The sequence below is a fragment of the Lynx rufus genome, unplaced genomic scaffold (genome assembly GCF_022079265.1).
Source record: "Lynx rufus isolate CCGP_SWC_20201006 ecotype Redwood Valley unplaced genomic scaffold, mLynRuf1.p SCAF_2, whole genome shotgun sequence".
Lineage (NCBI taxonomy): Eukaryota > Metazoa > Chordata > Mammalia > Carnivora > Felidae > Lynx > Lynx rufus.
The window spans coordinates 54981654-55008729 of NW_025814834.1; the positions used below are offsets into that span (position 1 = coordinate 54981654).

At 38.8% G+C, this 27076-nt stretch overlaps 1 protein-coding gene across 6 annotated transcripts in view; it reads left to right on the forward strand.

The window, feature by feature from the left end:
* The first annotated feature begins 7874 nt into the window (after nucleotides 1-7874).
* The window catches only part of TTN (titin), a 273279-nt gene continuing 254077 nt past the window's right edge, over nucleotides 7875-27076 (forward strand). For 3 of the 6 annotated variants that reach the window (XM_047083326.1, XM_047083327.1, XM_047083332.1), the window contains exons 1-13: nucleotides 7875-7965; nucleotides 10164-10367; nucleotides 11822-12109; nucleotides 12582-12667; nucleotides 12763-13007; nucleotides 17723-18050; nucleotides 18405-18557; nucleotides 19231-19371; nucleotides 20387-20518; nucleotides 21907-22044; nucleotides 22663-22800; nucleotides 23290-23427; nucleotides 26761-27054. In XM_047083326.1, coding sequence (XP_046939282.1) covers nucleotides 7875-7965; nucleotides 10164-10367; nucleotides 11822-12109; nucleotides 12582-12667; nucleotides 12763-13007; nucleotides 17723-18050; nucleotides 18405-18557; nucleotides 19231-19371; nucleotides 20387-20518; nucleotides 21907-22044; nucleotides 22663-22800; nucleotides 23290-23427; nucleotides 26761-27054 — 2376 coding nt within the window. The remainder of the gene's footprint in view (nucleotides 7966-10163; nucleotides 10368-11821; nucleotides 12110-12581; nucleotides 12668-12762; nucleotides 13008-17722; nucleotides 18051-18404; nucleotides 18558-19230; nucleotides 19372-20386; nucleotides 20519-21906; nucleotides 22045-22662; nucleotides 22801-23289; nucleotides 23428-26760; nucleotides 27055-27076) is intronic. The other 3 variants (XM_047083329.1, XM_047083328.1, XM_047083330.1) reach the window with 1 other exon arrangement.

Sequence of the window (27076 nt, forward strand, 5' to 3'; positions counted from 1 at the left end):
TTTTGCTGAAATGCTTCAATACTTTCGTGGAATGAAATAAAAACACCAACCCAAGGTACCCTCTCCATGAAAAGTTCTGCTTTTGTGGCACCTGTAGAGCCCTCCTCCATCTCTGCCAGTGTCTCTAGCAATTGTTTTGACCCTTACCTTTCATTGTGTCTTCTTGCATTGTTACATACCTCTCTCGTCTTTCCAACTAATATTTAAGTGAAGAATATTCCATTTTCTGTATCCTCTATAGTTCTTGGTACATGGAAGACACTCAAAAATTATTTTATAAGGAAATAAAGGAGGGACAGAAGAAGGGAAGGAAGGGGAGTAGGGGAAAGGAATGGAAGTCTGAACTAATATTAAAAATATGAGCTGCCTGGAGGGAAGAAGGGATAAGGAAGAAGTCTATTGGAAATTGAAGCAGCTATCTAGCAACGAAGATAAATGCTTAGGTTGATTTACCTTAAAAAGGATAGAAGCTTTTATTATTGTCTCTACACAAGGTCAAGTCATAGGACAGGAAGCACATGCAACTCAATAGCATAACTGAGGAGGGTTTAATGAAGGACTATTACAAGGTGTGTGCAGGCTCATGAACACTAATCAGGGGTTGGCAAAGAGCTTTGCAAATAGCAACAGAACAAAGCCAAAATTAGAAACATTGGAAAGGAGAAGTTATTGGGAACCAAAGAAAGTACCGCTAGGAAAGGGGTCCCCGACAGGAGCATGGCCACAGCAAATAAAGGCCATGGCCAAAGTACAGCCAGGCAAGGAGAGAGTCTGGGGAATTAATACCCCAAACTCTCTCTTGTCAGCATTTCCCATTGGCTGGACCTTGTCAGAAGCCAGAGGCAAGGGAGGACCACCCCCCCTAGAGTTCAGCCTCTTAGGGGCATGAAGGATGAAAGAAGGTAGGTAACATATGGAAGGGCAACCAGAGAATCCAGTGCCCTACACTTTGCTTTCACAGTAAGGGCTTATTTCAAAAGGATTCTGTATTTATAATGAAGGGTGGAAATGGAGTGGGAGTATTTGGCTAAGAATTTGAAATAGATGGGTAAAACACAGAAGTAAGGTCTAAATCTCTTCAGTAGACACACAAAATCTTCAAAGTTCCATATGAACCCAAATTATCATTTAACGCTCAAAGGGTCTTTCTAATGTTTCAAAAGTTACTTTGCTTTTTGATACAGTAAAGCTGCCTTGACTTTTAGGTTTTTGTCTCACACAGGCTCTTTTACTTTTGGAAGATCCACCCTTTAACATGTCAAGCATATTAATATATACCTGTCATGGGGCACCTAGATGGCTCAGTTGGTTAAGCATCTGACTCTTGATTTTGGCTCAGATCATGATCTCATGGTTCATGAGATGGGGCTCTGTGATGACAGTGTGGAACCTACTTGGGATTCTCTCCCTCTCTCTCTCTGCCTCTCCCCCACCTGCTTTCTCTGTCTCTCCCAAAATAAACAAATAAACTTAAAATTTTTTTTAAATATACCCATCATAAATGTAGTTGACTAGCTGACATGTCTTCTTTTGCAGACATTTGATAAGCATCTATTATTTTTCACCTCTGCAGATTCCTTTTTGTATTTCAGGGCAAAGCATTTTTCAGCCCCCAAACACATTGACCCTGAAAAAAGCCCTTAATTTTTAGGTTCTGTGTCTGAAGCAGTTACTGTTTAAAATGAGCCAGGCTGCCTCCTTTCAGTGGGTGTAAAGCTTATTTGACAACAATATCACCTCCAGTGAGCATCTGCTGGTGGTTGGATCTGATCTGGTTTGTGGTCTCCAGTCCCACGCCTCCAGAAATCCAGCTTATTTCTTCTTTAAGGTTGTGGTAGTTTAATTCTATGCATAAATGTCATGTCACCTTCTGAGATCCTTCAGGGAAGGATGTATGTGTTTCTATGAGTTCACTGTTGGACTTTTCAAGGATTTCTTAGAATATTCAGCCAGGTAGTTAAATAAGTGATCAAATCATATTATTAAGCACAGAAATGATTATATTTGGGTCCCAGTTAGCAGTAGCAAAAAGCAAAATGCTCACTAAGTGTCAGATTCTCACTATCCTGGGCACAGTCATGTTCATTTTATCACCTAAGCTTCCCAATAACACTTTGAAGTGGATATTATAATCCCCAATTTCCAACTGACAAATCTGACACTCAGGGATTCAAGTGAGTTGCCCAAACCCACGTAGGGTAGGAGTGAATTTCCATGTGTCTCTGGAGTCAGTGCTGTTAAGAAATGCGAAGATCTTTCTGATTTTGGCAGAAGTATCCTATGTGTTTAAAATAATCTTTTCGAATTTTATGTGGCATTAAATGTGTTGGGGACTATTCGTACACCTATCAATAACTAGAAATCAATCAAGTTGATCTTACTACTAAACGAGCTAGTAAAAGTGGGATGAAGAGAATCTTCTCTTGAATTTCAACCAGTACTTTCTTGCCTCTTATATCCCAGTGTAACTTTGTCTGCTTCTATAACTCAAGGAACACAGATGATAATACATTAAAATGGTTTTTCTGGGTGACCAGTTCTTCCCTGTACACTTCCTAAATTTGCTCTACTCCTTTCTTGTGTATTAAAAGCTCAGTGATGAGCTTATATTCAGTTTTGAAATACTTTATGAGTATAGATAAATCTATAGACTATATAGTTATATTATTAGATACTATTGTCCTTACTAAAATGCAAACTCCTTGAGGGCAGAGATTCTTGTCTGCTGTGTGCATTGCTATAATCCCTGTGCTTGAACAGTATTTAACAGAGTAAGAGCTCACACAAAAGTTTTTAATGAATTATAAATACATTAATTTTACTCTTTTCTCTCAGAAAGGACTCTTACATTAGCTTTGAAAACTGTACCCATTTCTCTATCCCCAGTAAGTCCTTCCTTTGGTAAATGGTTCTGTGTAGTATAAACAGAGTCTGCCACCACCACCAGCTGTGTAGATGGAGTGACTGCCTGAGTTTATGCATATCCTAGTCTAGGTCTCAGTCAAAATTACTGATAATTTATTTGAATTTATTAGACCACAATCCCCAAGAGGGCAGGAACCACAACTATCTTCTTGGTCACGGGTATCTAGCCATCATCTAGCAAAATGCCTGACACAAAATCACCATTCAGCAGATATTGTTGAGTGAATGACTGATGACAGAATCCAGAATTATAATTTAGCATAGCATTCAGCACTGAGCATACATTTAATAAAAATTTATTGAATTGCCTTGACTGATGTTCAAAAAGAATCACACCATGCATTCCAAAACTAAGTAGGCATTATATTTGAAGTATCAGCTGTTTTGGATTATCTATGGGACTCTGCTCCACTGTTAGGGTGGTAAATTAAGATCTTACTGCATCAGCAAACTCCTCAAATCTGAGTAGTATTTGGTTTCCACTGGGCTAGCTTACTATATTCCAACTATGGCATACTTAATTTTAAAACTAATGCTTACCATGATATCATGTGCTGTCCACTACTGTTCACTAATCCAAAATAATATAGCTTCTTTCTAGACTAGTATGTTAGTTATTTACTTACCAGTCCTTTCCTTATTTCTTCCTTCCTTCTTTCCTTCCTCTTTCCTATCTTCCTTTCTTTCTTAACTCCGAATGTCACATAAGGATGTAAATATCAAAAGGCAAGGATCTTGACAATACTGCAAAGTCTAGAAATGTTCAGAAACAGTGAATAGACAAAAAACTTTGGAGGCAGACACTGGACCTTATGTTTATAATATATGGCCCATTTTCCCAGCTCTTGAGCTCCCTGAATTGCACCAGCTTGCACCAGATGACGCAAGCTTCAAGATTCCACCCATTCGTTCCCTCTAGTTCCCAGAAGAAATAAAGGGCTTTGACTTTGGTTCCAACAAACATAACAAGACATTAACATGCTTCACATTAGATCAAATGAACCTAAAAAATATACATACATGCACACCACACACACACGTGCACAAGCACATTTTAAATAGATAGCCAATTTGTGAACACCCCAAATCAGAGAGGTCACACATTTCTAGTCTTACTTTGCTTTATGACTGGCAGCTTGCCTGTAACATGAGTCTCTTCTTGAGAATATTTTTTAAGACATACGACATGAAACTAGTTGTTTCTGAATAAGTCAATCAAACAGGATTATTGAAGGTAGAGTCAATAGAGGGAAAAATGATGCCACCAATACAGATATCACCTCTGAAGTAAAGGAGATGATTTTTAAGTAAATACATGGTGTCATCTTATGTATATAATTGTACTACACTAGTTTTCCAGTATAGTTTAGCACTGTTCAATGTTAATAAATTAATCATGACATAAATAGTTATAAAGTATGAAATATGCAAGAAGTTGAAAAGTCTGATGCATGGCCATGTTCTTCCACAACCCAGAACATTTTTACTAAAAACACAAATAAACTGAGCTTAAATTTTAAAATTTTTGTCTATTTTATTAAACAAAGTCTTTCTCCATTACCAACAAGACAATTTTCTTCCCTCTTAGTGAAGTTTTACAAATCTCTTGGCTGAACCATTATAAAGATCTTTTGGTATGCTCTTTTCTATTTGAAATATCTCTTGCTTGAAATTAAATTCAGTCCTAAAATAGCAACTATATCATTTCCTAACCACTTCCCATTAGTAACAGCAAACTCCAGAGATAAGTAAAGCAGCCTTCATGTGTCTGGAAAAAAGAACCCTATGGATGATTTAAACAGAAGAGTTCGCTACTTGTTAAGAAACAGTGCATGCACATTTGTAAATATTAATGCCAGAAAGATATGAAATCTGAAAAAAAAAGTGAAATCATTATACTGCATAGACTAAATCTAAGCAGAGTTCAGATTTTGTCATTCCACATTCTGTCTTGCAGGGCTGTATAAACACTTAGCTCATTAACATTGACTTAATTCTTCCTAAAGTACAAGTGGATTCTGGAGAATGTAGATAGTGTAAATGAGCTCTCTCAATGCTAAAGTTTAGAGGCACTCATTCTTCAAAGAAGGTGAAGTCTAATGCATGAGATAGATTCCCTCATCTGCTGTCTTGATTGACAGGTACATTTGGTTGGTTGTGTGGGGGAAGGGAAGAGGAGCGGGGCCTGACTCACAAGAGCAGGCCCGTCAGGTAAAAGGCTATTTTATATAACTGCCCACAAATGCCTGCTATTGCCACAAAGTCTCAAATCAGTGTTTGCAGATGTTAACAAATGCTCTTCTCTCAGCCTCAATACTTATTCTTTAAATACACTTCTATTTCCTTGGTAAAGCCTCTTTTGAGATGCTAAATTTAGCACTGCCAATCAGAAGAACAGGTGGTCTGTGACACCACCAAATAGGTCCCTCTCCCATCATGCTTTCCTAAGACAGCCAATCACCCAGGGGCCTGCCCTAGGGATGTGGGGCTGTCAGCAGATCTGGTAAATAAAAGGGCAGAGCCCAGCCCTGGCTCTTGAGCAGTCGTGCATTCCCAGCCTCGCCTCGGGTGTAGGGATTGCATAGAAAAACAAAACTGCACAGTCTTGACTGTGTAGTTTTGTTTTTAAGTTTAGAGGCTCACCGATTCATGTCGGAGATGGTCAAGAAAACCAACTCTAGATAGGACGTCGTTTCAGAAGCAACCTTGGGCTTAGTCCCACCCTTTTTGGGCACTCTTGAGAAATCAGGTGAGCAGCATCTTTAATTTTTTTCTTCTTTTTTTTTAACAGTAGAGTCCCTTCCTTCTTGATTTCTAGTTCCCAATTCGAATTTTTGTTCTAATGTATGAGACGTTCCGACGCAGAAGTGTTTGTCTACTTGTCGCTGTTACCGATCTGTTATTTGAATTATTTGAATTTGAATTTCAATTATTTGAATCCATTTTCTTTAAAAAGTTCAACTCTGTAGCATATCAGCACAGTCGGTGATTCAAATTGTTTAGATCCACCTACTACTCTAAAAGTGTTAAAGTTGAGGTCAGAAATGGTGATAGAAATGTTTGTTTCTGTTATAGACTCTTTGTCTGTTGAGAGTGTTCAAGGTTATATTACTCAGTGATAAAGTGAGACACACCAAGAATAGCTCTGATAAAATGCATGTGGCATCAGCTACACCCTGATGACTTTTTAAGGGAATCAACTGCTGAGGTATCAGTTGCGGGACAGTGACAAAACACTTGCCTGCTGTCAGTCAACACTGGAGAGTTTATTTTAGGATCATGACATTTTAGATGCATACCTTCAGCCCCAATTACACAAAGGCCTTTCAAGAGCAAGTGCTAAAACAACAAAAGTTACCTATCCAATAGGAATAAAAGGCCAATTTAGATAAGATAATTGTAATATATTTAGAAATTTGGGGGGAAAGCTATATCATAGTTTTAGAAAAGACTCAGGATCTCATTATGCATTTTAATTTAGTTCGTAAGCAAGTTATATGATATGAGCTAAATGTTGGTGTTGAGGGTAAGAAATAGTATTTTAAAGACTTAATATCTAAATAATTTTGACTTCCCATCTTCCTGGATTTAGATTACTAATTATAAATGCCTGTAAATACATTGGTATATAATACATAAATGGTGTCAAAGAATACAGCTATTTTTAGAAGATGCACTAGGTTGTAAACAGAGGAAGTTAGACACAAAAAGTTATTTGTCCTCAATGTAATATGCCATTTGGAGTTCTTGGCAAAAGATTCACAAAAACTTTGGGATATTATTTGAATTTTCCAAGTGTAAATTTTATTGGCTCAGAATTCTGGTTTCATTTTCTTTTAACTAAAGAATAAAAAGTTACAGTAAGGTACAGAATTTTCTAGAAAAATTATTTTTCCATAAAGTTGTAGTGAACAGGGAATTTTGTGAAAATCAGGAATGAAGTAACTGACAATTGAATATAAGGTATTTACGCATCAGAAAATTCTTCACAATCTCTCTGGAACTGATGGACAAAATACTTTCTCCCACTAAAAAAGGACCTAGCTGCAAATTTCATATTCATTTCTTTGGTTTTGAATATTCGTGTTAAGAAAGCATGGGGCTTTTAACTTAGTTTACACTTCACATCAGCATTCCATTTTTCAGGTTTGTACCTTGTTCCTTATTAAGTACTCAAGTCAGTATTTTTCTTTCAGATCTGTATAAAAGTTGGCCTGCTCACATGAGTTTAAATGTTCCTATGCAGTTCAGCAGTAGCAACATTTATTGAGCAGTTACAATGTGAAGAAATATTAGAAATAGACTGCACTATATGCTGTCTGTGAAAGGTTTGCATAGTTAACAAGACTTTCCAGAACTTTCCAAGTAAGGAAAGAATTGCAAAGTTCAAATTTTTAGTGTTGGTGACTATTTTAAGTAGCCACCAAGATTTCCTGAAGTAATACTGCCTGAAACTATGTCAACTTTATAAATGGAGATATAGTGAGTAAAAGATATTGGGAGGAAGGAATTTTTTTTTAATTATTGTCTCTCAACCATTGAACTGATGCAAAGATTCATCCTATTCTTTCCACACATCTTTTATTATTCTTCTCTACCCCCACAAATTCCAACTTTCCCTCTTTCTCACACCTTGGTGTCCCACGTTTGGTAAGACTGAATTTCCCTCTTTGACCACTAGAGGACACTCCTTGCTCTGCTCTCCTGAATTTTTTTCCATTTCTCTTTAGACTTCTTACTCTGTTAGCTTCAGGTCAATTCAGACAGGGGCCCATGTTCAAATTCAAGCCACAAAGGAGAAGGCCTACCCATCACTCTAGGCCCACAGACGACCTAACGAGCAATCTCTTTGAAAATGTGTGTCTCTGCCATTACAAAGTAGCTCCAGAGTGGCCCTTAGCTGTGACATTCTAACTTATTTTCTGTTCCTTTTCAGAGTGCCTAAAAAGATGACCACTCAAGCACCGACGTTTAAGCAGCCGTTACAAAGCGTTGTGGTACTGGAGGGTAGTACCGCAACCTTTGAGGCTCACATTAGTGGTAAGCTCACGCCTTCACACTTTCCTTTTGTCCATCTTCTCCCCAGTACCTTAACTTGGCTGTATGACCTGACACCAAGTTTAAGCCATGTTTCCACTTTGTAAAATTGGTCCAACTGTATGGAGGGCCATTATAAGGGTATACCGTTCACAGAGTACTGACAAAATCTGACAATGTAATGGCTTAAAAATGTTTTATTCATATTTATAATTCCACAGAGCAAAATAATTAGCATTGGATTAAAATTGCTGTCAGAATCCAGCAGCTAAGTACAACCAAATTTGGTCATTCTATATTTGGGTTCAGCTGCAGAGCCAGACTGAAAGCCAAGAACTGAAGCCCAGTAGGGGGCCAGCCATGGAGCTGTGGGGCAAGTAGGCTGGGGCTGACTGCTCTGTGCCAGACAATGGGAAATAACAACACATTGGACTTTATAAGAAGCAGAAAACTTTCAGTGTTGCGCTAACTCCTAATTATTTTATTCTTGTATATTCAATCTTTATTAAGTGATTCTAGTGAATTAAAAGGTTTTCCAATCTTTTGGAAATGACAACAAAAAATAGTATATGCCACCCTGGTCTATATATTAAAGAGAAATAAACATTGACTTTAGAATTTTATTTAAAAGAAAGTTCTTCTGGTTTTTCCCCCCTTTTTCTTCTTCATAACTCATATTAGAGGTGGTTCCAAAAAATGCATGATTTCTGGGACTTACTGTCTTCTGAAAAAAAATGAGGGTAATCTACAAACTACATTGTAAATAATTTCAAAATTATTTAATCAATATTGTCTGCAGTATCGTAACTGGTCCTATAAAATTATATGGATTGATTAAAAATCAAGCTTGATGCACCTCTATGGTGCACTATCCCTCTTTTTATATTTTTTTGCTTATAATAAAGATATAAAATAAGATTTCCTTTTCCTTTCTTTTTCCTTTCATTTTTTCTATTTTATGTAGCAATTTTCTTCCTAACTGGATAAGACCTTTACACTGCACAAATATGCTATAGTCATTCTTCATTTTCCATTGTGTATGCATATAGAGACCAACTCCATTCTTCTCATCACGCATGATAAACTCTGACTTTACAATAATACATTTATTTACCTTGTAACGCTCAGTAACTTTTGAACTGAGCTGAACACAATTGGCTTCAGTGGGAATTTTGCCTGTTTATGAAGTTAGTGGGATCTTGCTTCCCCATAGCCTCTTATTCCTTCACACTCCGTGCTAATAAATTCTCAGGAAAACAGCACTGAAGATACTTGATATTCATGAATTAGGCAAATAAACTATTCCCTTGGTCATAGTGGGAGATGGGTTCACGTAAGGACAATGAAACAAATGTTCTCTTGATTTTCTCCACCTCACAGTTTAATATAAAATAAAATAAACCATGCTCTGAATTTGCCTCATGCCTTCTGAATGTACAGAATGTTACTATCCTTAAAATATCAAACCACGTACACGTGGTTCTTAGCTCCACAATTTGTGACAATTGAAGACAATTTGCCTTCTCGACCTGCAACTCCAAGTATACATGTTGTTCTGTAAGACTAGTTTTGGCTTTGTGTCATTTATATGAGAACCCGCCTCTCTCTGCACTTTGGCGTTTTTTGCTGATTACACATTTGAAAGGCAGGAGAGTTCGAGGAGACAGTGTCCCTGCAACCACAGAGGGCGGACACGGACGGGCTTGACCTCTCGTGCTTGCTAGGCAGTGCTTTCCGACCCTTTGCTGCTTTTGCTCTTTGTTTTTGAAGAGGACAACAGTCACTTTTTATTTCAAAGTTTCCTTGGCTCTGCACTTCTATAAATCCCTTTCATGATTTTAATGCCATCCATTAAATTGCATCAGGGAGAACCTGGGACAGGGGGGCAGGAGCTGGAGATTCTAATCGTCCATGTGCCACTGCTGGCCGAGGGACCTTGGAAAAATCACTGAGCCTCTTTTGATCTCAGTCTCCTTCCCTATTAAATGAAGGTATTGACCTCTACATGAACCCACAGACCTCCTCGTTGTCTGCAAGTTGACCCTTTCATCGTGTGGCTGTCAGGTTTTCCTCATCATTAAATGGCCTTACACTCTGGGGAGCTCATACCATTAGGACAAGATGGTGAACACAGCAGCACAGAGCAGAGGACATTGCAGAGCCCCATTCCAACATAAAGATGAATTGTATTTGTGCTCCAGGTTTCCCAGTTCCTGAGGTGAGCTGGTTTAGGGATGGCCAGGCAATTTCCACTTCCACTCTGCCCGGCGTGCAGATCTCCTTTAGCGATGGCCGCGCTAGACTGACGATCCCCGCCGTGACTAAAGCCAACAGTGGAAGATACTCCCTGAGAGCCACCAATGGATCTGGACAAGCGACTAGTACTGCTGAGCTTCTCGTGACAGGTAGGCTGGAGGGGACGCATCTGTCCTCTGCTCTGCCCCCAGGGCCTCTCCAGCACACGGGAAAGGAGGTCCAGGAAGAGCTACTGAGGGACAAGTAGATGTGGCTAAAATCTAGAGAGGGGCCCAGGAGGCTCAATTGATAGCAAAGTTGTTTGCCATGTAAAATTCAATTTTCCTCTCAAAAGACAGCACAAAAGTGGCTGAGAACATTTCCTCTATACACATGTTAAACACTCAAGAATATATTAAGGAAATATTAAAAACCATGTTTCTGAGCAAGCGGAAAAGCTTAAAGCCTTGTTTATAAGCCTACTAAGGAAACAGGTACATCACCAAGAATTTACGCTTTAACAAGTTCCTAGATGATACTGAGGCAAGTCTTCACAGACCACCCATTTAAGAAAACTGCTCTCGACTATAAAGTTCAATAATGCTTCACTTACTTTCCATTTCTAATAATAGTACACGGTAGACATTACAAAGAAAAAGGCAAATGCATGATGCAGTTACCTCGGAAAAGTTACTACTATTCTTCTTGGCCTCTGTCATTTTCCTTCATCATTTACTTCCTGGTAAGACATTAATACATGAAACATCGCCTTACTTTACACGCTAGAAACAGTACCTGCATAACCAGCTATGGAACGTTATATATGATTATCCAATAAACTATACTGCCGGCATGTTCAAGTATAGGACTGTTACTGATCTAAACACAAGGTGTATCAAGAACATCGTGTGTGAACTTTAACATTTATCCGGAAAATTCAGAAATGGAAAATTCACAGGGTAACAGGTTGTTTATTACTCAAATACATGTCAAAATTAATCCCATTCTCTCTTCATATTCCTAAAAATTTCTTTCGGTGTAATTAACCAAATAATCCCCTTTCTGTAGCCTAACTAACATTAAATCATGTCACTATTTAGATTAACATTTTAAATGCAAGTAAATATCTGGGTTATTTGAATACTAATCAATTTGGAGATAATTTAGGATTTTTAACATTAAATTAAACTTTAATGATTCTATAAGTCACGGGTACACTTATCACAGCCATTGGGATTCATTTTAATGCAACTTACTGAAATATACAGAAATTATTTTAACATGTTAATATAGTGCTAGATGTGAGGTTGAGAAGATGTGTCCAAAATATTCTCTTAAAATGTTATAATGACATCTAGGCTTTAAAAAAAAAAAAAATTGTGGTGGCCTAGAACTGCCAAACTAAACAAAGTGAATACAATAAAATATGGTTGTGGGATTGCCTTCTGCCATCTTCTGGCTCCTTTTTTGCTGTCATATGCATGAGCTGGGCTCAAGGACAGTCAAGGTTCTTTGGTTCAGAGAGTCATCGCCTCATTTTGGAAACGGAGCTGTGATCGTTTAAAAATAACCTATTGGGAGCACCCTGGCTTGCCGTGCTGATTTTCCTCCCTTCCCCCTGCAGCAGAGACAGCACCACCCAACTTTGTTCAACGACTGCAGAGCATGACCGTGAGACAAGGAAGCCAAGTGCGACTCCAAGTGAGAGTGACCGGAATCCCTACACCTGTGGTGAAGTTCTACCGGGACGGAGCCGAAATCCAGAGCTCCCTTGATTTTCAAATTTCACAAGAAGGCGACCTCTACAGCTTACTGATTGCAGAAGCATACCCCGAAGACTCCGGGACCTATTCAGTAAATGCCACCAATAGCGTTGGAAGAGCTACTTCCACTGCCGAATTACTGGTTCAAGGTGCGTGCTGGAGACTGAGTAACAGGGAGGAGAGAGTGCTGATCTAGGAGGAAGTGGAGCCAGAGGCCGTCCTGGCTCCCCTCGAAGGCTTTGGGGATCCTGCCAGCAGAAAATCAGGCTTTTCAACACGGGTGAAAAGTCTCTGAGATTCCAAGCAGGAGCTCATAATCATTGAAGCAATCTGTGTTTACTAAGCCCATTAGAAGCTAGAAAGTCTCTCAGCTGAGTCATCTGTGTTTTCAAATTGTTGACCAATAATGGATGTGAAAAAATACGGTTCTAAGTAAATTCTTACCTAATAATGAACATATTGTATTTTAAAACCTGATGTATATTAATGCAAAATCCAAAACCTTATGCATTTTTCTCCATCAAGATACCTAGAAAATGTTACTGACTTCATAGACAGAATTAACATAATCTCTTTAGAAATGGGTCGCCCTGCTAAACACCTGTCTTTCCCTTCTGACAGGTGAAGAAGTAGTACCCGCTAAAAAGACAAAGACAATTGTTCCGACTGCTCAGATTTCAGAAACAAGACAGACCCGAATTGAAAAGGTACTTTTCTATACTATCGGTTTTCAAACCGATTTCAGATTGTGGCTTCACCAACTATTCCTCCTCAACGTGGGCTTTGTTTTCTTCTTTTACAGAAGATTGAAGCCCACTTTGATGCCAGATCAATTGCAACAGTTGAGATGGTCATAGATGGTGCCGCTGGGCAACAGCTGCCACATAAAACACCTCCCAGGATCCCTCCTAAGCCAAAGTCAAGGTCTCCCACACCACCCTCCATTGCTGCCAAAGCACAGCTGGCTCGACAGCAGTCCCCATCGCCCATCAGACACTCTCCTTCCCCGGTCAGACATGTGCGGGCACCAACCCCGTCTCCTGTCAGGTAAAGCCTTTCAAAGGAGAGCAAGTCACTATGCATTTTTGAATTAGGTTTCATCCAGCAAGAAGAGAAATAGAAGGAAGCAATAAAAAACGTAGCACGTGATAAAGGAGGTAAGCCGAAAGGTGCTGAATACGATTTTCACAAATCCTCACTGTCCACAGGTAAATTGGAAGACTTTATAAACCCCATTTCTGAATTCCTATTTGTATTCCATTTAACAAATATCTGCATTAGGGGCCAAGAGAAAGCAGCAAAATAAAAAGAGCACAGAATTTAGGGTTGGAAGCCCAATGTTCAATCAACCTGACATAGTCACTACTATATATTGACCGCTTTCTCTCAATCAGACATTTGGTTGGCATTCTATACATATTATCTCATTAAATAGTCGTAGCAACCTCTACGAATTATCATTCCTAATTTTATAGTTAGGCAAGTTGAGTGGAGCCAAAGAAATTAAATAATTTGCTTAAGGTCTTAGTCATACCATTTATAAATTAAAGAAAATCACGACAAGAAAGATCTCAAGGTGTGTTGTGAAGATCCAGTGAGATAATTAAAGGTTCCTTGTAAATAGAAAATAATTATACAAATGTTCTTATGCTCTGGTAATAAGTAAAGTCTTCTAAATATTGTGCATATGTTTATATCATTTTATGTGGAAAATAAAATGGGTTTCTATGCTTAGTTAATATGGAGGTATTTTAGAAAGTGAGCATGTATCATCAGGGCTCAGAAATTATATAATCAAGTGTAAATTATCCATAACAAATTTGAAACTTTGGAACTTGGCCTAACCTGCTGAAGTTTTTAATATAATGATCAGAAAAATGTACACAGTTTGGAGTGAATTAGAAGAGTGTTCTTAGCCAATTTATATGATTTAAATTTTTTTTCATATTTATTTATTTATTTTGAGAGAGAGCATGAGCAGGGGAGGGCAGAGAGAGAGAGAGAGAGAGAGAGAGAGAGAGAGAATCCCAAGCAGGCTCCATGCTGTCAGCACAGAGCTTGAACTCACCAACCGTGAGATCATGACCTGAGCCAAAACTGAGTCGGGCACTTAACCAGCTGAGCCACCTAGACACCCCTATGACTTTTTTTAATGTAGAGAAAACTCCCCTGCCAAGAAAAATTTTAAAAGGAAAATAGCCAGATAGCTGACCTAAAATTTTTCAAACTTATTTGAGTTACTGAAATCAAAACAGTATGGTATTGGTAGGTGAATAGAAAACATATTAGGGAAGCAAAACAAAAGATCTAGAAATAGATTCAAGTATCTGGAAATTCCATTTTTAATCAAACTGACTTTTCAGGTCAGTGGGGGAAAGGGTATTTTGCTTGATAAAGAGTGCTGGCCTGGGGCGCCTGGGTGGCGCAGTCGGTTAAGCATCCGACTTCAGCTCAGGTCACGATCTCGCAGTCCGTGAGTTCGAGCCCCGCGAACTCTGATGGCTCAGAGCCTGGAGCCTGCTTCGGATTCTGTGTCTCCCTCTCTCTCTGACCCTCCCCCGTTCATGCTCTGTCTCTCTCTGTCTCAAAAATAAATAAACGGGGCGCCTGGGTGGCGCAGTCGGTTAAGCGTCCGACTTCAGCCAGGTCACGATCTCGCGGTCCGGGAGTTCGAGCCCCGCGTCAGGCTCTGGGCTGATGGCTCGGAGCCTGGAGTCTGTTTCCGATTCTGTGTCTCCCTCTCTCTCTGCCCCTCCCCCGTTCATGCTCTGTCTCTCTCTGTCCCAAAAATAAATAAACATTGAAAAAAAATTTAAAAAAAAATAAAGAAACGTTAAAAAAAAATTAAAAAAAAAAAAAAAGAGTGCTGGCCTGATTAGCCATCCATTTGGAAGAAAACAAATATTAATCTCTACCTCAAACCATGTACAAAATAAATCTCAGCCTGACTAAAAAGCTAAATTAAAAAATAAAAACTAAAAAAAAAATGAGAGTATTTGGGGAAACATTTGTAGGGGAGAGCTTTTAAAAATAGATTTAGAGATTCAATTACACAAAAATAAAAATGTATGTATGGCAAAAGTAAGGTCATTGCTAAGCCAAGCAGTGCATTTGCGAAAATATTTTAGAAGTGCCTCTTCCTCAAGATATTTCATTGCCTCTGCCAAAAAAGTATTGTATCAAATATACTATAGCTACAATATGAATGGTACAAGCCAGAAACAGTGCATAACTTAAACAACTATATATGTTGATGTTCGATAAGACCCCATATAGAAGCAAAATGCAAGCAGTAGATCTAGGGGGGGCATGTTTGCAATACTTACGACAAATGACTAAGTACCAAATGCATTAAAAAGCTTCCACAAATTATTTTTTTAAGTTTATTTATTTTGAGAGAAAGTGTGAGTGGGGGAGGGGCAGAGAAAGAGGGCGAGAATCCCCAGCAGGCTCCACACTGACAGTGCGGACTCGACGCGGGGCTGGAACCCATGAACGGTGAGGTCATGACCTCAGCCAAAGTTGGATACTTAACTGACTGAGCCACCCAGGCACCCTCCCCACAAATTAATTTTTAAAGGAAATAAATAAGCAACACAAATGGGAAAAAATGAACAGAAGGCAAGCATTTCATACAGGAGACAATGTACATGTCCAACAAATATATGAAAAATGCTAGATATTTTCCAAATTTTATTATATTGGCCACTTTGAAAATTAATGGTTCTGACAAACACTAATATGAAGCCTTGAACAAAAAGCTGAGTTTTAAAAACATGTCTGGCTATCGAATAAATAAAGTGTTCTGTCTCAGGCTAGCTCTGAGTTTGCACACCATGAAATCACAAGACAGGCCAAATGTGAATATCTGGGGGAGATAACAACCTCACTGTATTTTTAATCCAAGCCTAAGGGTCATTGAAAATTACAGAGCTTTCCTGATTCCATGGAGTGTTTTGACTGTCTTAGCAGTTCTGGCAGTTCATTAATAACAATCCCCATTACTTGGTCCCTGAAATTTGCTTTCAAATAAGAAATAAAAATAGCAATTTGTGGAGCAAATAATGGTTATCCAAGATAGACTCCTTCCTAAAATGCCTAATGGTTTAATCTTGATTTTTGTCGTAGAGTAAGGCAAACATATTTTGTTGAATAAGGTACACGTATCTAGCTGTGACCAGGTGATGACTTTTTGTTGTAAGAGCAAAAATAAGCACTTTCCTATAATGACACAAATTACATTGATTTTCCACAGTTATGGGCTTACCTGCAGCCTGCTGCTAATCACTCAAGTCTTGCTAATCATGTCTTTAACTCTTTTTGAAATAAGCCCACTTTATGGTGAACAGCAAGAGTAAGGCACAGGTTGAAACTTGGAAGTACAGGTCACTTTGCTTTTCATCAGTTGGTGTAGACCCTACATTATTCTAAACTGGTCTTTGTTATATTTCTAAGGCAGTCACTTTTAAAATAGGGACATGTCCCCCTGGGTTTCCCTTTAGTTGATTACAACTTCATTTATAAAATGTAAATTGATTTTCACCAAGAAAAACCCTTCTTCAAGAAAATGACTAAACATTTCCTCATGAAACTGTTTAATATTTTAGTGTACTATTAAGTTACTCTGTAATTTAGAGCAGATATCAGCTGTATCTTCAACCTTAATTAGAATAGTCATTTCATTTAATGCCAGAGAGCATTTATAAACATTTTTCTATGGGTAGTCGTTATAATTCAATGATAAGGCAATGCTGCCACCTAGAGGGAAAAATTAAGAATTGATCAAGAATTAAATTATGAAAACTATCTTAAAATAATTGGTCAACCCCTAGAATTACTGCTGAAGACCAGGGACTGTCTTTTTTGGCCGTAAATGCCAGGATTTACACCTAGATTCTTCAAATGATGCTATTGCACTTTGGATATACACAAAAAAAAACAATGAAAACTATTTTGGAAGAAGCACTTTATCAATTTAATAATAATAATAATAATAATAACGCAGTGGGATCCTTGGATTTCAAAATAGCCAGTTACCACAGTAGATACATGGATGTTAAAAGAAGTCCAGAGTCCAACAAAATGAGCCTGAAGGTAAACACAGAGAAAATTAAGAAGAGCAGTTCACAACACGTTTTGACCAGAATGGCAGTTTTCAAAGTGCATTGCACAGCCTACACCCTAAAAAGCTCTGTAAAGCCGAGTACCAAGAATGCTTCCTCCTGGCCTGGAGCTTCACAGAGTCTGTGGGCATGTGAAAGCCATGAGAAATCAGCAGGACAGGAAAAAAGGTGCAACGTATTTAGCCTAGAATTAATTGCACAAGCATTTTGATTACAGACACCTTTCTTTGTTCAACACCTGTCTGACATGCCCTCACTCACCAGAATTCAGAGTGCAAAGAAATTGAGAGCTATGATTACCATATTCACCATGTCCTTTCTTTGGCTGTCTTTTAAGACCTCCTGCTGCAGTGACTTTTTTTAAATGGTGAGAAGGTGGGGCAGGGCACAGAATTCTTTAGTTTAGAATTCAGTCTGATTCTCTTACGGAGTTACAGAAGATAAGATTAAGGCTTACTGAGATTTAAAACACATTACTTTCAATCAAGTACATTGTTAGCCTCTGAATCGGTTATTGAGGCACAGGTTTTTAAACTCTGCCTTAAACACTTCCAGATTTTCCTTCCATTATTCAAATCTGATGACCCGAGGAGGAGTTCTCCGTCTTGGCATTCTTGACCTCTGCCCTTGGGTTTTCAGGTCCGTGTCTCCGGCCGGGAGGATCTCCACGTCTCCCATCCGATCTGTTAAGTCTCCATTACTCATGCGGAAGACTCCAACACCCAGCGTGGCCACAGGCCCCGAAGTGCCTCCCCCTTGGAAGCAAGAGGGCTATGTGGCTTCGTCTGAGGCTGAGATGAGAGAAACCACGGTGACGAGCACCACCCAGATCAGAACAGAAGAGAGATGGGAAGGGAGATACGGGATCCAGGAGCAAGTGACCATCAGCGGAGGAGCGGGAGCTGCTGCCGGCGTGTCTGCCAGTGCTGCGTTCGCGGCCGGGGCTGTGGCTACTGGTGCTGCAGAGGTACTGTCAGAGCTGTCCTGTTTCCTTTCACGGCTGCTTTCTCCAGCCACAACCCTGCTACGAAGCCCCGTCTCTGGAGGTTGGAGGGGAAATGCATATGCATGTGGGAACATAACAGAAACTGAAGACCAAATCTGGCTCGTGCTTTGTGAAATCATTTTTAATGGGGATGAAGGCTCTAATCTGTCAGGTTTTTATAAAATACGGGGTTTAACGGTACACGCCCTATATCTCTTGGCAATGACAAATGCTTGTCCCGTGAATGCTTTACTAGAGCAGCTCATTTCCATTGCACTCTTGTATTTGCTGCTGGGCGTGTCATTTTAAAAAGGGACTTGGTCATTTCCAATCCAGGTGAAACAAGAAACTGACAAAAGTGCAGCTGTTGCGACCGTCGTTGCTGCTGTTGATATGGCCAGAGTGAGAGAACCAGTCATCAGCGCTGTAGAGCAGACTGCTCAGAGGACAACCACGACTGCCACGCACATCCAACCTGCTCAAGAACAGGTATGCATGTGGCCAGCCAGAACGAGCTTTGCATGCAGCGATCCCATGGCAAACCAGTGCTCCAGTCATTTTGAGGACAGCCCTGAGCCCAATGTGGCCCGGGTTTCTAGGACACTCTGAGCAACGGATGGCCTGAAATACCCAGGGTGTTCAAGAGAGAAGTTACCTGACGTACCTGGTCCGTGTCCGGCAGGAAAACACACAAGAGTTAGCCATCAGAGAGTTAGTACAGGAGGCCAGAGAAGGAATTCAAAGTATCAAAGTGGTCCTGGGTCAAGACAGGCAAAGCGTGGCCCAAAAAGTTAGCCGAACAAAGAGGTGTGCGCATTCATTTCTCTAGTTCTAGACCCGTCAATCCAGAGTTCAGCTGCAGAGCCAGGCACAGAAACCACTATTGCAGGGCAAACATTACCTTTCTCTAAGCCTCCCCAAGAGACCTTTGCTTTTACTTACCTCAAATGTGACATGTGATTCATGGCTGAAAAGTGTTATAAATCGAGGATAATTTCCCACCTCCTATTTTAATAGATTTTTTTTATATAGTTTAAAATCACTCTAGCTTTCCTCCTTATCCTCTCTTGTGTGACGTTTATGTCTTTATCCTGATTTATTATTGTAAGCTTTTATACAAGGTGCATGAAACTATTTCCTTCCTTTCTCTTCTGAAACTCAGATTAAAAAGGAGGCAGAGAAGAAGACTGCTGTAACTAAGGTAGTAGTGGCTGCCGATAAAGCCAAGGAGCAAGAATTAAAATCAAGAACCAGAGAAGTAATTACGACAAAACAAGAGCAGGTGCACGTAACTCATGAACAGGTGAAAATACATTTTTTTTAAAAAAACAATTGGTAAGGCTTTCGGCCAGTGGAGCCAGCTGGGTGGTTTGAGAAGATGACTTTCTTTTTTTTTTTTTTCCTTTAAAGCTTATTTATTCATTTATTTTGAGAAAGAGAGAGACAGCATGAGTAGGGAGGGGCAGAGAGAGAGAGAGAACCCAAGCAGGTTCCACATTGTCAGCACAGAGCCCTATGCAGGGCTGGAACTCACAAACTGTGAGCTCATGACCCAAGCTGAAATCAAGAGTCGGACACTTAATCAGCTGAGCCACCTGGGCACCTTGTGAAGATGAACTTTCACGTCTCCTTTAAACCCTGAGATCCTGAACGTCAGGGATAATGTCTGAGAATGGCAAAGAGGCAAAAGGGGAAAACTGCTTCCCCGCTCCCACACACATACCTTAGGCATCCAGATCCAAACAGCCTCCTTTGGAAGGTTAAGGATTTGGAAAACATCTTGCCCGAGATATGTGTAAAACTTTCTCCCTGTAATGTCTCAGTTTTAGAAAAGTAAGTCTTGGTATATTCCAAACCATCGTAATTAAGAAAATTTTCAAAGCAAAAATAACATATGAATGCAGATTATAAATTGTCCATACTTGATTTCTCATATATAAAATAAAAGGGTCGGACAAATTCTAAGGCCTTTCATTCTAATATCCTATTCTTTAAGATCAACCTTTAGATGACAGAAGTGGCATAGAATAGTATTGCCATATATCCATTAGTAAAAATTGAAAGTCTTTTCAAAGAAGACAATTCTCCAATTCAGATAATGGTGTTGAAGTCAACCTTTTTTCCCCTCAGCAGCATAAATTATGGTTGAGGCAGAGGAGTGTGGTCCTATTAAGGCAAATAAGATAATTTATTTAATGATCGGTCCAGAAAAAGATTTTACTCCTTTCTTCAAATTTCTATTTTGTTCTATTTAGTAAACATTATGTCACTTCCATTCGCGATCAGGAGACAATAAGTGTTCTGATCATTGATTTCAGATAAGAAAAGAAACTGAAAAAGCGTTTGTACCAAAAGTAGTAATTTCTACAACCAAAGCCAAAGAACAAGAAACTAGAGTAACTGGAAAAATTACTACAAAGCAAGAACAAAAACAAGTAACTCAAGAAACAGTAAGTCCAGTTTTGTCATTACATTGTAATTCATGGACAAATAATGCATTCTAGCCAGCTGCCTGTGCCCTATGACCAGAAACTCTAAATGGAGGAGTCCTGTGTGTGTATTTCTTTTTGTTGTTTCTCTGTCTAGTACGGAAACTCTTTCATGGTGGAAATTCTGTTTTCATTGCAGTTTTTCACTCAATTGATCCATTTTGGGGAGATTGTCTATTAGAACAGTTTGGGGGTACATCTATGACATTTCTAGGGCATAACTATTTATTTACTTATTTGAAATGTTTATTTTTTGAGAGAGAGAGAGAGAGAGAGAGTTCAAATGGGGAGGGACAGAGAGAGAAGGGGACAGAGGATCTAAAGCAGGCTCCGTGCTGACAGCAGCAAACCTGATGCGGATGCGGGGCTCAAATTCACAAACCATGAGATCATGACTTGAGCCAAAGTCTGATGCTTAACCAACCAAGTCACCCAGGCACCCCTCTGGCGCATATTTAAGCGTAAGATAGATATCACCCCAATCAAGTTACCCCCAGTACAGTTTTTTAATGCATAGCCTGAGCCCTCAGTCGCTTAGGTTGTAAGACATGTTGTGTACACACACACACCAGCCACGAACACTCCCATGTAAATATCAAGGGAGAGTGAGGAAATGTTGGACATCAGGGTTGACTGGTACTTCTTCAAGAAAATGCTTTAAAGCGTTTGCTGCTTTTGTGCCATACAGCCACGTGAGAACAGCCTGTGTCACTAAAGTCCACTTTTCTCCCACAAGTGACATCAAACCTTAACGTGTCAGGAAAGAAGCATCTATTTTCAATTCTTTCATGTTCAGGAGGGTGCCTGCACTCACCTATCTTGATCTCAAGTTCTTTGCTGATCCCAGAGCTACTTTTTACAAAGGTCTAGCTGAGAACATTATACACTTTGGAGGCTGGCCAGAGGCTATTGAATGAATTTCCATCCCCTTATAGTGAGTGAGAGACTTTGAATGCCCAAGAACTCTACTTGGCATAATCAAGAGCATAGAAATGCCTGTTGCCATTGCGATGCCACTTACTGGCAAGTTCAGCCTGACCGTAGTTTTCCAGCCATTTGCTCGTGGCCACTCATTGGGTGTCCTAGAGTGTCAACATGTGTCAGAGATGAGAACTTTTCAGTTTCTAGGACAATCTGCTAAGGAGCAGGTGGGCAGAAAAGAAGCCTATAGACTATTTTTCAGGAAAACAAAAGTCCGTGTTTTAAACCATTAAGTGTTGGCCCTTAAAATGGAAACGTGATTCTTTCTCAGCGCTAAACATTTTGTATTCTTCTGATGTTGCGAGGGTATCTTGCCATTTCTTTTGTGCCTGTTGAAACTCAAACCCTTATTTTACTCTGAAAATCAGATAAAACAGAAAGCTGTGACAGCTGCCGCATCCATGGTGGTAGTTGCCACTGCAGAGTCCACAAAACTAGAAACAATCCTGGGAGCTCAAGAAGAAGTTGCCACACAACATGATCAAATGCACATGACTCATGAAAAGGTGATGACTTCCTGCTGGTGTGAAATTCACTCTTCATCACTTCATGTGCAGGCTGCCTCCATTGTCATCATGGGTCTTAATCATCACTTTTTCACCCCCTCTGTTTATAGCTCAAATAGAAAACTCCCTCAGAATCTGTCACAAACCCTTTGCCACCTCTCCAGCTTTCACTGCCACTTTTCATTCCTAACTTTCAAACTTTCTTGGGGTTGTTACTAACATGATATGATATGATAGTTCACTTTAATATCTTCCTATTGCCATAGATTCCAGTTTTCAAGTCAATTGATAAAATGTAAAAGTATGTGTTGCTTTTGACTCTAATGGAATTTCTCGTGGATTATAGTAAGACAAATGTGGGAAAGAGAAATGCATCCTTTATTCTTTTGTTGCTGATCACAAGTTTTTCTTTTAGACTGCACTCATTTTGATATTGTTATGTAATAAAACAGTAAGGAAGATCAAAGTAACTCACATTATGTGTTTAAGCATGATGAAAATGTCCGGGAACAGGAAGACATTTGCTTCCTTTCTCAGTTTTGACTTCAGGTTCTTATATTAGAGGCTATATGAAATTTAATGACCATTTTCTCACCTTTCTTTTTATCATATGACCAGATAATGAAAGAAACTAGGAAAACAGTGGTGCCTAAAGTCATAGTTGCCACACCCAAAATCAAAGAACAAGATGTAGTTTCAAGAACTAGAGAAGGCATCACTACCAAAAGAGAGCAAGTTCAAATAACTCAGGAAAAGGTGAATACAGATATTTGAGATGGGAAAAATTTATCTTTAAACTAATTTCTAGTAAACCATTAACTACGATGTTCTATGAATTGGTAGTCTGTATTTTCCTTTCTGAATCCCAGACTAAAAGCAAAATGGTAAATGTGTGACTGCTTACCATTAATTTTATCTGTACATTTGATTTTCATCCATCTGTAACATTGATAACTCATTTTATTCCACCATTATTCTTTGCATGAAAGTTAGCATTTTTAGCCTGATTCTTAAAAAGCAATATATAGAATCAAATGGAGATATTTTTGTGGGTTTTTTTATTTAACATTTCTAAGTTTTGTGACTCCCAGTCCATATATGCAAACATTGTCAAGTAACTTCTTTTGTGTAGTTAACCCCGAATAACTTCATCTTGCATCCCCACTAGGAGGGGGGGAAGGGTCATACCATGTGTGTGTCTAAAGCCCTGTGCAATTGACACTTTGATTTTACTGTAATAATCAGATGAAAAAGGAAGCTGAGAAAACTGCCTTATCTACAATAGCAGTTGCTACTGGTAAAGCCCAAGAACAAGAAACAATACTGAGAACTAGAGAAGGAGTGGCCAGTAGACAAGAACAAATCCAAGTTACTCATGGAAAGGTGACGCTTGCTATTCCAAGTGTGAAGTCCCCTCTTTGATAATACATTAATACCCAATCTCAAGAATTTCTTCTGTATGAGACACTATTAACCGAATTCATTGTTTAGATGATTAAACAATTGGAAACTAAAAAACCAAATTATTATTGTTAATATTACTACATATTCCTCTCCCACTGATCTCCTCACTATTATTTTCCATGTTTTTTATTATTAACATCTATAAGTTCTCTGGAAGTTGATTACAATTGCATGCAGGCTGATTTTAAGATATCCTGTGAATATTAAAGAAAAAAGTATGAGTAAGTGATGAATCTTACTGTCATGAATATGTGTGGTTTGAGGGGTCGTGAATTCAATATATTACTTCGTAAAGTATGGACTTATTTCAGGAAATCACCCATCAGTTTTTTCAGGTGAAAGGTTATCTTTTTTCTTTCTGTAAATACCAGATGAGAAAATTATAAAGCCCGCCATACTACTGCTAATGCTAACAAGATGCAGTATCAAGTCTAGAGAAGGAATCCTCCAACTAGAATACACATTAGCCATGAAAAACTTTATTTGTAGCATTTATTTGTAGTTATGAATCTCCATGAATTAACCAACTTCCTATGATTCTGTCATTTACCCCAAATAAGCTATTTACCTAATTTTATTCCTTGTTGTCAATATAGTATTTGGAAATGAGCAACTCAATTTCTTTAGTGTCATGGCTGAGTCCTGTCTATATTTCTCTCAGTGTTGTTTTCTGTCTCTACATTTTTGGGTTTTCTCCTAAGGCATGATTGAAGGTCAACTTTCCAAACACTTAACCAAGTAGGATATTGACTGGCATATCAGCCTTTCAGAAATCTCATTGGTAACGGAGATTCTAATACGTAACATACTTCATGAGAGATTGTATTTAAATTTTTGTTTGTTCTGAATCACATAAGTTTGACTGTCTTATTTTTGTTGTTAAAAATTAGCTAAGAATGGAAGCTGAGAAAATATCTGTACCCAAAGTAGTAGTTACCACTGCAAAATCTACTGAACCAGCCACACTGCCAAGGACTAGAGAAGGATTTGCTATTAAGCAAGAACAAATCCATCTTTTTCATGAGGAGATGAAAACTGATGCTGTGGAGGTGAAAAGCATTGCTTCATCCCATTTTATCACCAGCACCCATAACTTTTCATCCAGCATGAGTCGTTGTGTTCCTAGTGTTTCATTTAATCGCTGAAGTGGTCAATAAACATTAGAGCTGATTAGACCCTGTCCAGTTCCTCCAGTGCAACAGTTAGCATTTCTAGATGTGAAGAGCCAGATTAGGTAACACTCTGCTTTGCCTAAATTAGTTCTCAGTGTTTAACTGGTCTGAATTGGGGTCTCCTACTCCAATTCTTCTTCCTGCTGATCTAGGTTCCAAAAATATGAGAGAGATTAGAGTCCACTAAGAAGTAAAAGTGGTACCAGCGTAGAGGACAAGTAAATTGAACCAAAGTAAACACGCCTGTGGTTGTCTATGAAACAATAGCTGTATATGGACTTGATATGCATTAACTCAGGGAAAAATACATAGATGCTCCCCCAATTTGAAATATCCTACCCATAATCAAGATTCTTTTTTTTTTTTTTTGCATAAGTTTTAAATTCAGAACAAGATTTGCGTATTTGTACATTTTGGTCGGCAAATGATCATTTCTTTGAGCCTGAGTTTTCTCATTGTTAAAATAAAACTAAAACTCAACCTGATTACCTCATAGACTGGTTGAAAGATTCAAATGAGATATAATATAAACGTCACTTTACAAACAAAGTGATCTATCTTAAATGTGTGTACACACACATATGTAGAATGGCATATCAGACTTCATATACATTGAAAGTGTATATATACTTAAGATACCACTTTATAGAATTATTACATTTACATTATATCTCATTTGAATCTTTAGTCTACATTAAATATACATGATAGATGTTAAATATATTTCTGTTATCTGTCAGAGACAGATAACATTTTGAAGCATCTATAAAATTAAAATCAACTAATGGCCTATGTTTTAAAAAAGAAGGCCAGATGAAAACACACCTAAGCCTCACGTATATTTTACAGCTTCTTCTAAGATGCAATGGTAAAGTGAAAATGGCGTTTGCAATCCTTCAAGGCAGATTAGGGTGTTTGTGGCTTACTGGAAGGAGGCACTGAATGAAGCCCTTGATCGCTAAAGGCCCAATTTCATCTCAGAAAAAAAAAAAAAAACCCTCATTTCTATCTTAAATGATTGAGAGAACAATTTTAACAGATACACAGGTAGCATCCTTGAAGAACATTTCAGCTGTGATCTGGATTCTTTTCACAGCAGCAGAAAAGAAAAATGGACATTAATAAACTATTCCAGCATTACTTTTAAAGAGCAGTGATGGACACAGCGATGTGATTTTTAGGATTTGCTATTTCCAAGCATTGCATAGACTCCTAATTTGTAAGGCCTATCAGCTAGTTTTCTTTCTTTAAAAGAGAAACACCTCTGCAGACTGTTTTCATTTATGTTAATCAGATTCATGGAAATGAGAAAACAACATTTCTGGTTTTTTCTGCACTTATCTCCCAGTCATAACCAAAGCAAATTGAACTTTACTGCAAAAGGTGGTTCTCTTGAATCCAAATATGATTAACACTTTCATTTTAATCATAGTCTCTTCACTTGTGTTTTTTAAGAAAGATATTTCCTAATAGATTAAAAATTCTTATCCCTAGGGAATCATAAGAAAATTAATATGCTCCCTATGTTCCATGAGCTTTCATATTATCTCAGATTTGCACGCAATCGTACAACTCTGTAGCAACTGATTTTTCTGGATGGGTCTATGATGGTTTTGAGTGTATTTTTATCATTACTGTCTTTGCAACAACACTAGACTAAATGATTGACAGGCTAATAAAAATAATTAATGAAGATAACCATCCCCCAAATTCTGATTTCCCAAGTGCTAATTAACTGCCTCAGACAAAATCCTAGAAAAACTCAAAATCTCCTTACTATTTTGTATCCATACTGTGTTGTCCCATGTGGTGTCTGTGTGATTTAATGTCTTGTCTAATTAAACAGGTGTATATAGAGTGTATCTAACTAGATGTCCATTACATTATAACAATCAATGAAATAAGTTCCTAAATGCATCTGCGAGTTACATTTCTGGAGACATTAACAGCCATATAACACAGGTGCCATCTGCCTACCACACCTTTAGGCATTTGTCTGTTCCTAATGACTATCCTTGGAGAACATGTCCCAGCTTGACTTGGTGTTACTGTGTATTAATTCCGGAAACCTTGTCTCCAGGTGGACGTTGGGAAAAAGGCGGAAGCTGTAGCAACGGTTGTTGCTGCGGTGGACCAGGCCCGTGTCAGAGAGCCCAGGGAGCCTGAGCGTCCTAAAGAATCGTACGCTCAGCAGACCACTTTGGAGTATGGCTATAAGGAGCACATTTCCGCCACAAAGGTTGCTGAGCGTCCCCAGCGTCCAGCCTCGGAACCCCACGTTGTCCCTAAAGCAGTCAAGCCTAGAGTGATCCAAGCTCCTTCTGAGACTCATATCACAACTACTGATCAAATGGGAATGCACATTTCATCACAGGTGAGTCTGTACCCCTAGATTT